The sequence below is a fragment of the Homarus americanus genome, unplaced genomic scaffold (genome assembly GCF_018991925.1).
Source record: "Homarus americanus isolate GMGI-L3 unplaced genomic scaffold, GMGI_Hamer_2.0 scaffold24758, whole genome shotgun sequence".
NCBI classification, from domain to species: domain Eukaryota; kingdom Metazoa; phylum Arthropoda; class Malacostraca; order Decapoda; family Nephropidae; genus Homarus; species Homarus americanus.
In genome coordinates this window covers 478530-497228 of record NW_024712309.1, presented here as the reverse complement: position 1 = coordinate 497228, position 18699 = coordinate 478530, and the positions used below count along the sequence as shown (strand labels likewise).

At 41.9% G+C, this 18699-nt stretch overlaps 1 protein-coding gene across 2 annotated transcripts in view; it reads right to left on the bottom strand.

The window, feature by feature from the left end:
* The window catches only part of LOC121859967 (protein turtle homolog A-like), a 227591-nt gene that overhangs the window by 58148 nt on the left and 150744 nt on the right, over positions 1–18699 (bottom strand). For both annotated transcript variants that reach the window (XM_042356926.1, XM_042356937.1), the window contains exon 4: positions 16761–16957. In XM_042356926.1, the coding sequence (XP_042212860.1) occupies positions 16761–16957 (197 nt within the window). The remainder of the gene's footprint in view (positions 1–16760; positions 16958–18699) is intronic.

Sequence of the window (18699 nt, the reverse complement as noted above, 5' to 3'; positions counted from 1 at the left end):
CAATAAGCCTAAGTAAAATAAATAAATAAATACAAGAATATGAAAGAAGTGAACAGAAGAGAATAAGGATAAAAGCAATAAATAGAAAATAGAAGATAAAATAAAACATGAAAAAATAAGTAGGAGGGGAAGAGGAGAGGGGAAGAGGAGAGGGGGAGGAGAGGAAGATAGGATTAAGAAGCCTTATGATAGAGTGGTCAGTGATCGATGGTGACCAGTGTGGCCAGTCCAGGGAGGCACGCCAGTCAAGGGAGGAAGGCAGTGAGTGTGGCCAGTCCAGGGAGGCAGGCAGGGAGTGTGGCCAGTCAAGGGAGGCAGGCAGGGAGTGTGGCCAGTCCAGGGAAGCAGGCAGGGAGTGTGGCCAGTCCAGGGAGGCACGCCAGTCAAGGGAGAAGGGAGTGAGTGTGGCCAGTCCAGGGAAGCAGGCAGGGGTGTGGCCAGTCCAGGGAGGCAGGGAGTGTGGCCAGTCCAGGGAGGCAGGCAGGGAGTGGCCAGTCCAGGGAGGCAGGCAGGGAGTGTGGCCAGTCCAGGGAAGCAGGCAGGAGTGTGGCCAGTCCAGGGAGGCACGCCAGTCAAGGGAGGAAGGGAGTGAGTGTGGCCAGTCCAGGGAAGCAGGCAGGGAGTGTGGCCAGTCCAGGGAGGCAGGCAGGGAGTGTGGCCAGTCCGGGGAGGCAGGCAGGTGGCCAGGTCCAGGGAGGCAGGCAGGGTGTGGCCAGTCCAGGGAGGCACGCCAGCCAAGGGAGGAAGGGGAGTGAGTGTGGCCAGTCCAGGGAGGCAGGCAGGAGTGTGGCCAGTCCAGGGAGGCAGGCAGGAGTGTGGCCAGTCCAGAGAAGCAGGCAGGGAGTGTGGCCAATCCAGGGAGGCACGCCAGTCAAGGGAGGAAGGGAGTGAGTGTGGCCAGTCCAGGGAAGCAGGCAGGGAGTGTGGCCAGTCCAGGGAGGCAGGCAAGGAGTGTGGCCAGTCAAGGGAGAAAGAGACAGAAACACAGACAGATAGAAACAGACAGACAGATAGACAGACAGACAGACATACAGACAGACAGACAGACAGACAGACAGACAGACATGCTCAAAGGAAAGACCCACATTTCCTTCTGAGATACCTACTGGTGGGTCAGAGAGGCTCTATAACAAGGGCAATTATTCTCAACAAACAGAAGTTAGAAATTCCCCCAAGCGACACAAGTTGTAGAGGTACTGGCGGAAAGTAAATAATTAAGGCAGTGCCGTGGGGATAATGATCTGTTAAGGGGGTTAAGGGATGGAGAGAGAAGGGAAGAATGAGAAAAAGTAAGAGGAAAGGTAGGGAGGTAGGGAGGGAGGAGGTAGGTAGGTAGGGAGGTAGGAGGGAGGGGGGAGGAGGTAGGGAGGTAGGGAGGTAGGGAGGTAGAGATGGTGTTTGGAGCTAATCAAGTTTGGAATAACATTTAACTTGTCTTGGAGTCACGTATTGAGTGTGCTGGAACCAGTGTTTTAGAAAGGGAAGGATAAATACAGTCTTCCTGTAGTTCTGGGTATAAAGATGAGGAGAAGGAGGGAAAGGAAAGGCGGTAAGAAGGAGAGAGAGAGAGAGAGAGAGAGAGAGAGAGAGAGAGAGAGAGAGAGAGAGAGAGAGAGAGAGAGAGAGAGAATTATACACACAAAACACATAGTACATATAACGATAAACAGAACATGAAGAAAAAAAACACGAGTCTGCCATGTGCTGGTACCATAAAAGAAAGTACCCCTTTAGGCAGAATGTGGGCGAACGTTCGTCTGGCGTAGTGACCATAAACTCGTCCTTGCAAGGTTGAAGGTAAGTGCCACACACACACACACACACACACACACATCTTGACGTTCGTGCTTAAGTTGTAAGTTGTTTTTTATGGTGGGGCCAAAATATACAGCGAAATGATGGAACTTGTGGTCTGCTTTCACGGTAAACTCACTTCACTCATCTTACTCACCTAACTCATCTTACTAACCTAACTCATCTTACTAACCTCACTCATCTTACTCACCTCACTCATCTTACTCACCTCACTCATCTTACTCACCTCACTCATCTTACTCACCTCACTCATCTCACTCACCTCACTCATCTCACTCATCTTACTCACCTCACTCATCTTACTCACCTCACTCATCTTACTCACCTCACTCACCTCACTCATCTTACTCACCTCACTCATCTTACTCACCTCACTCATCTTACTCACCTCACTCATCTTACTCATCTCACTCATCTTACTCACCTCACTCATCTTACTCACCTCACTCATCTTACTCACCTCACTCATCTTACTCACCTCACTCATCTTACTCACCTCACTCATCTTACTCACCTCACTCATCTTACTCACCTCACTCACCTCACTCATCTTACTCACCTCACTCATCTTACTCACTCACTCACTCATCTTACTCACTCATCTCATCACTCACTCACTCATCACTCTCACCTCACTCACCTCACTCATCTTACTCACCTCACTCATCTTACTCACCTCACTCATCTTACTCACCTCACTCATCTTACTCACCTCACTCATCTTACTCACCTCACTCATCTTACTCACCTCACTCATCTTACTCACCTCACTCATCTTACTCACCTCACTCATCTTACTCACCTCACTCATCTTACTCACCTAACTCATCTTACTAACCTAACTCATCTACTCACTACTCACCTCACTCATCTTACTCACCTCACTCATCTTACTCACCTCACTCATCTTACTCACCTCACTCATCTTCACTTCTCACCTCACTCATCTTACTCACCTCACTCATCTTACTCACCTCACTCATCTTACTGAGACACTATTCCAAGTCTTAATTAAAAGGTGAAATGAGTTCTGTTAAGTCAAGAGGCTATTTGTGATTCATTGTTTACCTGTACCTTAACCTTCTCTACGTTCTTGACTTTCTACTGTCTGGCTGTGTATCTGTGTCTCCTTTTCTCTCTCTTGTTCTTTCTCTTTTCTCCTTCTCCCCTGTCAATTAATCTCGTCCACTCACCATTTTTTCCTCTGTATCTTCTTCTTCTTCTTCTCTCATTTCCTTCTACCTTGTCCAGACATTTTTTTCTCTCCTCCTCTTACATATTATCCCTCACACCTTTTAGTCTTTCTTCCCTCTTAGATCTTCTTCATTTATTCTATCTTATCTCCTATTTTTCCTCCCTATCTCTCTATCTTTCTCTCTCCTGATGCTTCTCCTTCTCTCATTCCCAAATTCCTAATCCTATCTAAGTTTCTTTACTCCTTTCTCTCTTTCTCTCTCTCTCTCGTCTTCCTCCTATCTTTCCTCCCCTCATTCCCTCTCCCTCCTGTCTCCCCTTCACTCCTCCAGCCCCCCCCTCCCCCACCTCCCCTCACTTTCCACCCTCATCTCCCTGTGATGAAGTAAGTCAAGGGAAAGTAACAAGTTCCTCAAGAACCACCAGAGAAAGTTATATACAAAGTCCAGAAAGTGACTTAACGCAGATAAACAAAGAGAAAGGGGAGAAAGTTAATTTGGAATACAGAAAATGCAAATGAGGGAAAGTAGGGTGAGAGTCAAGGGCGTTTGAACATTGGTCACGAAAATATTGAGGTAAGTAATGTGGACAATGTGGACGGTGAGTGTTATTTGCGTGAACAATGGATGGTGAATGTTATCTATATGAACAATGAATGATAGTCCTCCTTATCAGAAAGTTCGTGATGGTTTGTACGTGTATAGAAATAAATTGTAAGGTGTTATATTATGATGTGGTGTAGCTTTGAGTCCCTTTTACGATTGAAATAAGATAGTATGTTTGAAGGAGTGGAGGTGTTGATGTTTACTGGATGTCACTGGGAGTAGTCACCATGGTAACCTCTTCTTTTGTCGCACGAGTGAGGCTCTTTGAACGTATCCGAGAAAATTCATTCTTACAGCACCAGAGGAAGACTCACCTCAATATACAACAACAAAAACTAAAGAAGAAAACATCAGAGACAAGATAGGTGAAGCCGTCAAGACCGGAGCGCCAGTAATGTTTGTTGTCTTGTGTGTGAGTTGAACAAAGGTAAACACAGCTGACTAATGGTGGCATACGAGGCCCTGGAGGCGTCTGAGGGACACACACACACACACACACACACACACACACACACACACAGATTACCGGAATAAGACATCACAAGTGCGGGAGTTTGAGTTTGACTTTACGTCTTAGTAAAATCTTGGAGACTCTTTTCCTTGTTGGGGTTTATTTAAGTTTTATTATTCGACCCTTGGGTGTCTTGTGGGTACCTTAACAAGCTGAGGATTCAAGTGACCACGCTAATTAAACCTAGCAGAAGTTAAGCCATCATATATTGTTACGCCGTCTCGTAATTTACTTAAATATCCAGGTTCTAGGCGTAACCAAACAAAAAAAGTGAATTAAATTAAAAGAGAATAAAAATAAATAAAGTAAACCTTTAAGAATTTAATTAATTAAATATTAACACAATAAAGAGCCTCGTAGGCTGTCACAACAAATTGATTCACCATCGAAACTTTTAAGACACAAATGATACTAAACATCGAAACATCAAAAGAATAAAAATAAAGCATTGGATTACGTTAACACTGCATAAACATATAAAAACTATCACTGAAATTAACTAACGTGAAACAACACTGAATTACTTAAATGTAACTAAGCAAATACTGATGGACATAAATAGAGACATAAATAGGTACTCACAGATATAGCACATTGGTGACGACAGGAACAACACAAATAAATTAAGTATAAGTAACAGGTGACGAGTGTCACTCAAAGGATGTGAACTGTATGACAAGAGGACTGAACTAACTCAAGTCAGTTGGTGGGTCCTATATATAAGGTCGGCTCCCGCCACGCGACCTGCCGGTGGGTCGTTTAACGCTGCAAACGGTCGTTTAGAAACAAAGAATGCTTGTTACAGTACTAAATGGGTTTGAACAAATAATGACAGTTAAAACCTTAACAGCACAGGGTAAGGTGACTAGAATATATAATAGTAAATTTAACACATCATTACAGGAATAATATGGAACATGGGAGCATGTTATATAAAAAAAAATAGAAAAATACGACACGGTCGTAACAATATATATAAATCAGTGGATAAATCGCTCCATCATCCTCCTCCTCACGTAACGTCTCCATGGCTGTGAAAGAAATGCTGACCCCAAGTCCTTCAAGGGAATTCTGAGGATCATCTTTTGTCAGAATTTTAACTCTCTATGAATTTCACAGTAAAATTTGCAGTCTGCGACGAGCAGGACCAGGAGGAGCCGAAGCCGACCTACATTGATCTGAAGAATTCCCGTAATTTTCCGACCTATTTTATTATTCAGAAATTATTTTCCTGACTGGTAAAAGAAAATTTAGTCTTAGAAGTCTGAGGTAGTAGGGAAATCAGGCATCATCTGTCGGTGTGTTCTTCCTTGTTGCATACGCCCTCCTTCCTGATGGTCGACAACCATATAACACTGTGCCCAGACTGTAGCCTTAACCTGCAACGTCAGTTAATCGATCTATGGCTTCTGTTACTGTGGTAGATCAGCCAAATATCCAGCAGGGCTCTCGGACATACACTGAACTCTTGATATGATGACCTGCTAGAAACCCCGACGTTGGTGTCTGCTCTTCACAACTTCATGTATTCCAAATATTGTCTGTGTGTTGATGGTGGTGGCAGCAGGACTCCCACACACCCTCCAACACGTACAATGAACTTGGTGATATGATAGCCAGATGGTGTGAGTCCAGGAGCCTCACGTCCAAGGAAGGTATTATCACCGGGCTACAAATACTGAAGACCATGTCCCCCATCGGCATCCTGAACCTCGTTTGGGATCTTAGTGGATTGAAGACAGTCGTTCTTTTAGCGAATTCAATTTCATATTTGCGGGAGGAGTTGCACAGCTCTAGGGACGTCTGGGATTACTACCACGGAGAAGGTATTGGGTGAGGGAACAGGGAACATTTTTTTTATTTATTTTTTTTTTTTTAGGAAATCTTAGACAGGAATGTGAAGACTGGAAGACTAGACGCTTTGGATGCCACCTGAGGTAAGGATGTTATCTTGAGGTGTGTCGTAATGTAGCGAATATTAAGTCAGGACTTTCATAAATATGTTAATTTTCTACTAAAAAGTTTTATTTATGGTTTAATGTAAGGAAAAGGGTGGAAATTTATTACCTTTTTCTGCATGTAATACGACGGACCACGTGTCGTAATGGTTATTGAGAGAGAGAGAGAGAGAGAGAGAGAGAGAGAGAGAGAGAGAGACAGAGGCTGTGTTGCGACTATGATGGTTATGTGCATATAGAAAGAATATAGAAAACAAAGACAAATAAAGAAAATTCCTGAACGTTATTTGGTCTACTCTCTATGGAAGAGTTAACACCGTTTACATGAGGCGAGTGATGTATAAAGAACGATCAATAAATTCAGTAACACCTACATGTAATTTACTGGGATTCGAACCCTTTAAATGATCCTACAGTAATCTAATTCTCTATATTTGAATTATCTTCTGTTCCTCATTTCCAAACCCTATCGACCATTCCGCTCTCATTCTCTCTCTCTCCCTCCGCTCGTAAACTTAACACCCTCGTTCTTCCCTGTCTCCCATCATTCTCCTTTTCCTTTTCTCCCTCTTCTCTCTCACTCCTTCTCTAATTGCTATTCTTTTCTACCTTCTTTTCTCGTCTTCTCCCTTCTGTACATTCCGCTTGTCTGTCTGTCCCTGTGACTGTCTTTCCTTCTTTCTTCCTTTCTGTATTCTCATTATTCATGGTTTTGTCTATGTCTGTTTGTCTGTCTGTCTGTGCGTCACTCTCTTTTTCTAGACCTTTTTTTCACTTCTCTCCTTTAGCTCATTCTCTGATAGTCCTCCTCCTCTGCTCCCCCTAGTACTTCTTAACACACACACTTATATAATCCACCTGTTGTCATTATTCACCAGCGCGACAGTTGTTATTCATTAGTTTAATACTTCGCCTAGACACCGGGCTGACCAATAGGAAGACATATCTGTTATTGACTCACTCTAACTTGGATATCGATAATTTTAAGAATTTTCTGATCAAAAGAAATAACAAAGTCCTGGGGGGAATGTGTGTGTGTGTGTAATAATAATAATAATAATAATTAACGGTTTATTGAAAAAGTTCTGCAGCCCGAAGGCTGAAAATATACATTGGACATAAATGACTTATTACATACATTGGTGGTTTAACAAAAGCCTTCATTAGAGAAAGGTAAAGGAACATACAGTGAACATATAGATTAATGTAGGTGTTGAACAGCAAACACGTAGTGTAGTAACTCTCTCCCAGATGGTGTTAGGAGGGCCTCACGTGGTGTAGTAATTCCCTCACAGATGGTGTTATGAGGGGCCTCACGTGGTGTAGTAATTCCCTCACAGATGGTGTTATGAGGGGCCTCACGTGGTGTAGTAATTCCCTCACAGATGGTGTTATGAGGGGCCTCACGTGGTGTGTAATTCCCTCACAGATGGTGTTATGAGGGGCCTCACGTGGTGTAGTAATTCCCTCACAGATGGTGTTATGAGGGGCCTCACGTGTGTAGTAATTCCCTCACAGATGGTGTTATAGGGGCCTCACGTGGTGTAGTAATTCCTCACAGATGGTGTTATGAGGCTCACGTGGTGTAGTAATTCCCTCACAGATGGTGTTATGAGGGGCCTCACGTGGTGTAGTAATTCCCTCACAGATGGTGTTATGAGGGGCCTCACGTGGTGTAGTAGTTCCCTCACAGACGGTGTTCTATGAGTGAGGTGTGGTCCCAGGCCTTCCTATCGTAGACAGATTAACACATCGCTGGTTGATGGGTCGGGCCGTTATCACTGGGTACCTGGGACCTCACTGTGTGAAGGTCAACTTGGGTACCACTGTTACTGTTGAGTTGTTCTCACTGACTTAAGCACTGTTCACCACTGTTCACCTCTGTTTAACACTGGTTCCATTCCTTTCCTAAATGAGATAGTAACTTCTGGCGTGAACTTGTTGATATTCCGGTGGGGAGGAGGGTTCAGGGGAGGGAGTTGGTATGGGCCAACTTAACAGTTGACCTGGCTGCTCCGGGAGGAGCGCCCGGTACGTCTTGACCCTTCGGTGGTCAAGGAGTGTGTGTGTGTGTGTGTGTGTGTGTGTGTGTGTGTGTGTGTGTGTGTGTGTGTGTGTGTGTGTGTGTAAAATTCTACGCCAGTAAACATGTTTATTTATACTCTCACATATTTACATATAAAAGTGTGTATGTAACAATGTACCATGTATGTGTATATATAATAAGCACCAAAAATTACATCAATGTGAACTGTATATGATTAAAAAAATATGTAGTAGCGAAACTAGAGATACATACATACATGTACACCTATAATTTGTGTATTTATGTTTGAGTTTACATTGAAAAACATGTACGTGAGTTTCCATTGCCACAGGTGTACACAAGCATTGGTATACTTCTCCCTCGGTGTATGATCTCTTGAACAAACTTGTTTATAAACCTTTTTCCTGGTCTGTGATCTCCTTCACGTACTCGTTCATAAACCGACATAAACTGGTTGCCGTGGTTTATGTGGCTTAGCATACTAATGGTCCATTACTGTGATTGGTGCGTGAAAGTCGTGCCTACTCCTGCTCCCCTCTGTACTTAAAGTTCACATTTGCACGGTAAAAGCCTCAATATTCGCCTCTATATCGCTTTCCGCTGTATGACCAGGAGCAGCGGAATGTTATCAGCGTGAGAATACTTTCTAAGGCAGAAAATAAACACACACCAATGGCAGATATAACTGGCAACCACTCCTAATATTTTTCTCTTAATTTTCCCTTAAAAAAAATTTACATTCACTCGGAAGAAATTGTAAATATTACTTAAAAGCCGTAATATATTAGGCCGTAATTACTAACTCATTAAGAATAAGAAAGCAATATGATTTATGTATATGTACGAGGAAGGTCCAAGATACTCTTTGTATTTCTTAAGGTGAAAAGTAATACATAACTCACCCGACATAATCTAAAACTTATAAACCAGGTGATTGTCATGGCTGATACTGGCAAGGAACAAGTGGATCCAGCATCATAAACAGATGTAAGTAACACCTAATCTTCGAGCACCTGTACAATATACAAAACCAAATAATAACAAGTGACTCAAATGTAAAGACAGTACAACAAACTTTAAAAGTCAATTACACGGCCACTGCACTTGGGAATAATTTGTTAAGTTTATATTTGAATACGCTCATGGACATCCCTTCTCTCGCTCTTTCGATTTTTTACACAAATTTAAAGCTGAACTTCAATGACTGTAAAAAGAAAAAAAATATTTATATATGCACAAAATGGAAAATGTTATATACAGTAACAACTGCCACGCTATGATAAATGTAAAACATGAATATATAAATGTTAAGATATTATATATATATATATATATATATATATATATATATATATATATATATATATATATATATATATATATATATATATATATATATATACCTAAAGGGTTGTAGAATAACATAAACAACAACACAGACACAGTCAGATCCCGTCCCAGATGCTGCACCAGCTACCTACTGGAATAACAAATGCAGATGTAACTTGTAAGAGGATACTTCCCCCGGCGGGACATCCGCTGCTACAGTTTATGAGGGAAGCCGAGGTGAGACCAGGACCCCACCCCCACCAAGGGACCATGACCCGATTAAGGGACCATGGACCTGCTCACATGACCCAGGGCACAACCAAAGGACCATGGACCCGACCATCCTAAGACGAATGGATCCAGAATCCGACCACACAAAGATCACAGGACTCAGGAACTCTAAAACTCTAGGACTTCAGATCTCGTACCCAGCCTCTCTTGCTTCCTTCACCTTAGCCTTTTAATTTTGGAGTTATTTTTTCTTCAAAATTTTGCTGTTTTCTTCCATTTCACGTAAGATAATAATTTGTTCATGGTTGCTTTATTCTCCTCCGCTCCACCATTGTTCTTGTTCCATCTCTTTCCTTGATTCAACTCTCTTTTCTTTCTCAGATCATTATTTTTGTGTCTCTTAATCTTTCCATTTTCCAGCTCCCTCGTATGCCCACACCCTTATGTATGCTTATAAAGATGCATCATTTATTGTTTCCAAGTAAAATATTCTGAATTAGGTTTTGCTCGTGACTGTCTACATGTAAGGTGTTTATTCCCTGATGCAGACTCGTGGTATATTAACAAACTTTTCTATAAGACTTAGAGAATCATACAACACTAAACGAAGACTAGTAACACTAGAGCTTATCTTTAATGTCGAATATTAGCAACACCGATAATCTGGCCTAAACTGCTGTCAGGCCGCGTGTGGTGTTGAAAAAAAATGCATTATTGTAATATTGTTTGGCCCTAATTACATCATCACGTTAATGATAGTTCTCTGCTCTATTAACTTCCACCAGCGTGACGCTCCACTAAAAGGGCCTCAAATAACCAGTTTTTCTGCCATATCATAACTTGACATGTTTAGACATGTGACTTGTCATTTCATGTCATATTATGACTGTCATGACATGCCATGACGTCAAATCGTGACATATCATGTTAGACATCACATAATATCATGTCATATCATGACATCAGGACATGGTATGTCAGGATATGTTATGTGACATGTTAAGCCATGATATACCATGACATGACATGTTATTGGCAAACCATGACATGATATATGACATGTATCCTGACATGGCATGTACTTATATATCATGACATGTCCTGCCATGGTAAGACATGACATGTCCTGACATGATATGAATGCCATGACATGTTATCATGACTTGACATGCCATGTCATGACATAACATCATATGACATTACAGCATGATATAACATAATGGCATGTTATAACTTGTCATGACATGATATGACTTGACATGACATCATGCCATGTCATATTCTGACATGGCATGTCCTTGCCTGATATATCCTGTCCTGACATGTCATGAAATGTCATGTCAGTCATATCATTACATGACATGTTATGATATTACATGTCATGGCATGTCCTGATGAATGACATGACATGTCTTGTACATGTCATTTCTTGTAAATAACCTACTTGAAATACTGTAGCTGCAGGACTGTCGTGTATAACCTCGCCAGGTTAATAGTCATGCGGGTTATTCAGCCGGTGCAGTGTTGTACTGTTGTGTATATAAGGAGAATTTTTGTGTAACGTTGATGAATACATGAATCGGTCAATCCAGCGAACGGGGAGAATGTTTGCCAGTCTTAGTAATGTGTTGGGATGTGCCAAGAAACAATTACTCAATTATGGATTCTATTAGGTTAGGGTTTCTATTAAAAAAAATGTCGGTCTAGTTACAGATATACAGTTAATATGTTTATGGGTTCATGGCTGGTTGTTGATCAGGCTATTCTACCGGTGATTGATTAATAGCCACAGCGTAAACTTTTACATCTACTGTGAGGTATAAATTGATCACGAGATGGTGATGTGTGTGTGTGATGGGAGGGTGGTGGTGTTGTTTCTGTTTAGCCATAATACACATTGGTATCAGTGTTTGTGGCCTCTTCCCCACTCTCTGTGCGTGTCTATATGACTGGCTCTCACTCTCCCCTCCCTTTCTCTCTATAACACAGACGTATAAATATGAATTTCCTTGACACAAGATTGACTGCTCCTCAACATTCACTCCAACATATTGGACAATATTCCCATGAATTACTCCGTGGAATCCAACTCAAACACAGGCGCTCAGAGGGAAGATTGACGACTCTCGCGAGGCAGTTCAACTGATGGATTGAGTTAGTGAAAACACTTGGTTTGTCTCTCATTTTGTTCAGTTTCTACTTGAACGATCAATAAGTCATACCGCGTAAATTGTCTGAACAGTTATGATAAAACCTTTTATATTAGGTCTTGGATGAATTATCTTGCACTACTGTTGTTCCTCTTAAAGAAACATTGTTAATCCAAATATTCGAAGTATTATAACAAAACCATTAGTAAAGGTTGTAAGAGTATCATTTTATCGGGCAATAAAAAAAGAGGAAATATAGAACGAATGGCAATTAGATATTTAGCTAGAAGATTTTGTTTTCCAAAATTGAACTCCCATTAGTTTTTTTTTAAGGATATCAATATAAGTTTAACTAGGCCGTCAACTTTTAAGTAATTATCGTCAACACTAAAAATGTTTTATATTTGTTCTCTTAATGTTTTTGTTCCGTAGACATCTAGACAAAGTAAAATGGGAGAGAGAAAGAGGGAGAATATACAAAATGAACACACGAGACACGAGGACACACACGAGACACGAGGACACACACGAGACACGAGGACACACACGAGACACAAGGACACACACGAGACACACAAGGACACACACGAGACACGAGGACACACACGAGACACGAGGACACACACGAGACACGAGGACACACACGAGACACGAGGACACACGAGACACGAGACACACACGACACACACACACGAGACACGGAGGACACACACGAGACACGAGGACACACGAGACACGAGGACACACACGAGACACGAGGACACACACGAGACACGAGGACACACACGAGACACGAGGACACACGAGACACGAGGACACACGACACGAGGACACGAGGACACACGAGACACGAGGACACACACGAGACACACACACGAGACACGAGGACACACACACGAGACACGAGGACACACACGAGACACGAGGACACACACGAGACACGAGGACACACACGAGACACGAGGACACACACGAGACACGAGGACACACACGAGACACGAGGACACACACGAGACACGAGACACGATGAGACACACACACACGAGACACGAGGACACACACGAGACACGAGGACACACACACGAGACACGAGGGACACACACGAGACACGAGGACACACACACGAGACACGAGGACACACACGAGACGAGACACACGAGACACGAGGACACACACGAGACACGAGGACACACACGAGACACGAGGACACACACGAGACACGAGGACACACACGAGACACGAGGACACACACGAGACACGACACACACACACGAGACACGAGGACACACGAGGAGGACACACACACGAGACACGAGGACACACACGAGACACGAGGGACACACACACGAGACACGAGGACACACACGAGACACGAGGACACACACGAGACACGAGGACACGAGACACGAGGACACACACGAGACACGAGGACACACACGAGACACGAGGACACCACGAGACACGAGGACACACACGAGACACGAGGACACACACGAGACACGAGGACACACACGAGACACGAGGACACACACGAGACGCGAGGACACACGCGAGACACGAGGACACACACGAGACACGAGGACACGAGACACGAGGACACACGAGACACGAGGACACACACGAGACACGAGGACACACACGAGACACGAGGACACACACGAGACACGAGGACACACGCTACTCTTAGTGTTTACATACAACTCCTCACAAGAAGAAGACGACACACGCAGTTGTTACATAAAGCTGATGGCCACGTCAAGGCTCACACCTCCTCCTGGTGAACACTTGAGGCGAGGAGATGGGATGACAGAAGAGGAAGAATGGAAGAGAGATGAAAGACAGACAGAGACGGAATAGATGAGAGATGTGGGAGAGTGTTAAATGAGGGATGAGGGACAGTGGAGGAGAACAAATGGAGAGTGGAAAGGAAGAGGAATTCAATAAAATATTATATAGTGTTGCTCACCAGGATGACTCTCGACCTGAAGGTAATTTAAATGCCACAAACCTGTGAATTTTATGCATAATTAAAGCCATTCAGCGGCTATGAGTCACATGTCGACGTACACAAGCGTCCGAGAATAATTTATACTATTAACTTACAGTAAATTACATTCCAGCCTCCAGCATATGTTACTCTATATGACAAATAACAAAACATTTCCTTTTTCTCTTAAACTTTACATTATATTCAGGTAAAGCGACTCTCACTCACCTGTACCACATATAAACAGTAAGGCAGTGATTATGGTATTTCATTGTTCTGTTAGTGTTAATCCTAACCTCTTGTGTCATACATTTAACATATGATCTGTGGACAAAATAACCTATTGTCCATATGTCTGATAAGTAGTACTTCTGTTGGACAACACCTTGAATCCTTGGTATTTGATTGTTCTATTTGTCCAGGGTTTAATATCCGTTAACCTGTGGTATGTTTGGACAAGTTTTAGGCATATTGGGACACGTTTTCGGCATTTTCTAGGCATATAATGGGCATTTTCAACAAAAGTCGTAAGCATATTGCGCGCTTTGTAGTGGGCATGTCGCTTACTTATTATACACAGGGAAAGAACACGTTGTACACATGCCCTAAACACGGTGGCATATTATTGTCGTGTTGTGGGCATTAGCATGGTTAACACTATTTATGCAGAAAAGTGAGCAATTAGTTACGTCAGGCCTGTTGTTTTCATTGTGAATTTACCTGTTTTGATTTCTATGGTGAATATAAATGGGATACGTGTTTGTGTCCTTTTTAATTAGCTTCGTCCAAAACCAGAGAGATTTTCCAGTCTGTATTGTCTGCATGTATGAATGTATGTATATGTTTGTATAATATATGCATGTAAACCTAAGTACATGTCTATGTCAATTATATACGCTACATATATGCGTGTATCATTGTATATGTATAGCCATCTACGTATATTTCCAAATTTGTATTTATCTATGATCCGTATACTTTTTATGTATGTATGTATGTATGTATGTATGTATGTATGTATGTATGTATTGTTACGACCGTGTCGTATTTTCTATTTTTTTTTATATAACATGCTTCCATGTTGTTCCATATTATTCCTGTAATGATGTGTTATATTTACTATTATATAATCTAGTCACCTTACCCTGTGCTGTTAAGGTTTTAACTGTTATTATTTGTTCAAGCCCATCTTATTTCTTCATTTAGTATTGTAACAAGCATTCTTTTCCTCTAACGACCATCTGCATCGTTAAACGACCCACCGGCGGGTTTTTGACGGGAATTGGCCCTATATATAGTGGTCCACCAACTGACGGATTCCAGTCCTCCTTGTCATTCAGTTCACGTTCTTTTGAGTGACACTCGTCACCTGTTACTTATACTTCATTTTATTTGTGTTGTTCCTGTCGCCACCAATGTGGTATATCTGTGAGTACCTATGTATGTCTCTTATGTGTCCATCAGTATTTGCTTAGTTACATTTAAGTAATTAAGTGTTGTTTCACGATAGTTAATTTCAGTGATAGTTTTTATATGTTTATGCAGTGTTAACGTAATCCAATGCTTTATTTTTATTCTTTTGATGTTTCGATGTTTAGTATCATTTGTGTTTTAAAAGTTTCGATAGTGAATCAATTTGTTGTGACAGCCTACGAGGCTCTTTATTGTGTTAATATTTAATTTAATTAAATTCTTAAAGGTTTACTTTATTTATCTTTATTCCTTTTTAATTAGCTTCACTCACTTTTTTGTTTGGTTACGCCTAGAGCCTGGTTATTAAAGTAAACTAAGAGACGGCGTAACAGTATTTATGTATGTATGTATGTCTGGTTATTTTTCATGTTATTGATACTCTTGTAAGGGTAAGTGGAACGTCAGGCTATAGTGAATGTTCGTACTGGCGCCATACTAAAAATAAACCTCTTAGCGAATAAGAAATCCTGCAGTGTTTATGAAGCCAGACGGCAGATGTAGCACAATACTGGCGGATTACACGACCACACACCCATACTAGTGTTATGCCTACACCCACGCCTCTACCTGCACCCACGCCTCTACCTACACCCACGCCTCTACCTACACCCACGCCTCTACCTACACCCACGCCTCTACCTACATCCAGGCCTCTACCTACACCCACGCCTCTACCTACACCCACGCCTCTACCTACATCCAGGCCTCTACCTACACCCACGCCTTTTCTGGCAAAAGGTAGTAGAATGTTCGTCTGGCGTAGCTTCCTAAAACCTGTTATTGTACGGTAGGCGAAAACAATTTACGCTGTTGATTGCCTGCGTTGGCATTAATTTCAAGTCATTGTTATAGGCATAATCAAAAGGGTGATGATGATGACGACTGTGTTTATAAATATCCCTCTTCTCTGTCTAGCCATTTGTCTCTTCTCGGTGTACTGTAAACAAGGCTACACCCGCTCCTCACAGCAACTCTTGCATTGTCGTATAAACTCGTGTGTTCTCTTGCAACGTGTTATGTGTTGCTTCACAAAATGTGTATAGTGACAAAAATTACCCACTAAGAGCAGAAAGAATAATATATGTGCGAACTCGATGAATAATTAATTTTAGTAATTACACATAAATCTAATATGAATATTTTATAATTCCGCTTTTTTTTGTCTCGCTTTAATTATTCATCGCTAAGTCTCTCTCTCTCTCTCCCTCTCCAACCATTCCCTCCTTCCTCTACTTTCGACATAACTTCGCCATCACCCCTTGAGTGTCTGCAAACAGAAACTTGTTCACTTCAATAAACTCTTCTACTTGTCTTTGCCCCTATCATTTTACTCCCTCTCTCCCTTTTCGCTCTCTCCCTCCAATTCTTCGCCCTCTTACCCTCCCTCCCTTCTCTCCCTTTCCCTTCCATCCTATCCACCCTTCTTCCCTCTCTGCTCATCTCTCTCCCTCACAACTCACCGATTACTGTGAGGTTGACGACGGTGTTGTGGGTAGGGGAGGTGAGGAAGTCCACTCGACAGGTGTAGATGCCCTGATCCTTGGCCAGCACAGGGTTGAGGATGAGCCTGGCGGGGGAAGCAGACGTTTCGAAGGATCCCCTGCCACCCAGGACCTTGTCTGGCTGGAAAAGGCCACTCTCTCCCCGCGCGTCGTAACTGTGAGGAACAGAAAGAAAATATTTGGGTGGAACATATTCTGGTGAAGAGGTGAAGAGGCGACTATCACAAGGTGTTAATATCAAGCCAAAGAGTGTATAACAACAGTAAAGCATTATATTCTTAAAATATCAACGATAAATAAGGACGAAGATAAATAGTAACATTTAAAATAACAGAACAGAAGTGAGAAAAACTTATTGGAAAAATGTAATATGTTTTAAATAGTTTCCAAACCACTAGGTCGGAAATGAAGGATTCTGACTTAACTGTTTTATTAGAAAGACAAGAGAAAAACACTCACAATGAACAACAGGAGTTCCCCTATAAAGCAATAAATACAAATGAAGGGGAGGGAAAAGAGTAGCCCAAGACATCAACACACTGAGGAAGTCGCCGAACAAAATCGCCAGATAATAAGAAGGTAAATGAGAGACGTGGAGTGAATGTGGAAGCGGACATAGGCCACACAATACCCAACAATGGTCGACAGATTGAGCCAGCGAGTCTGTCTTTCCACAACCTGCACCAGTGAATTGCTGGAACTTGGCTGATGAGAGGCCATTGGAGGAATGAGAGAATGAAACGTGAGAGGAGAGAGAGAGAGAGAGAGAGAGAGAGAGAGAGAGAGGAGAGTGCGTATGAATTGAAAGGTGGTGGTGGAGGGAGTGGGGAGGGGGGGGTTTAAAGGAGAGAGTAGGGGAAAATAGAAAGTGGGGAAATTGAGTTGGAGAAAGATATACAAAAATGAAGATATAGATTCATGAAAAGAGGTGAACGATAAATATGTGATATAGAACAAATATAGACATAGGAAGGGAGAAAAAAGAAAAATATACATAGATACACAGACAGGGTAGACGGAAGCATACAAAGAGAAGGACAGAGAGAGGGAAATAGTCAGATTGAGCATGTAATTCAGCAGAGGGACTGAATAAGAAGAGTCTTATGGACAGCGTGAGAGAGAGATTTACAGAAACAATTTGCGCCAGGAAGAGACTTTCCTGGAACACTTTGTATTCGAGGTTTTCAACATCCTCGGTAAATGAAAGCTTTCCCAGCCACTATAAGTGAGACACTGCTTTAGTCAGGGCGTTCCCGAGCTCCTGTCTAGAGTTTGTGTATTCTGTGAATGATAAGTCGTTCTATATCCCACTTAAAAGTGCTCTCTTTAACTGTCTGAGTTTAATAATCAACGTCCTTTGTTGCATCCAAAAACTTTATTCCAGAAGCAAATTGCCTGGACGTTATCCTGTTCAGCGTTGATTAATTCCTTAAACAGAACATTTCAGAGACACACAAATATGTATTTAGTGTAATCTAAGAACTATTAAGTTCGAGAGCCATTTCGTTCCATAATATCTATGTGAACATGAGTGTTCTTCACGAGATATTATTCTTTATAACTAACGAGTATATCGATACAAATTTATATTGTTTTCAAGAATAATCATTAGTAATCGCAGCGTTTTATTCTTCGTTTCATTTCCAACTGTTTGATTGTCAGGGAATATGCGATGAGTAACACAAACAACTAAGATTTTCTAGGATGTTATCTGTCAGGTTTTTCAACCTCGACACCGAGTAGCATCTAGATAATTAACGATATCTAACAAATTATCTTCAGAACAATCCTTGGTAGAATACTTCAAACAAACAAGACAAAAAAGTTTAGAATACCAATTAATCATCGATTTTAAAAACGTTTTCGAGAATTTTTCCTTCTGTATCACACGTACACC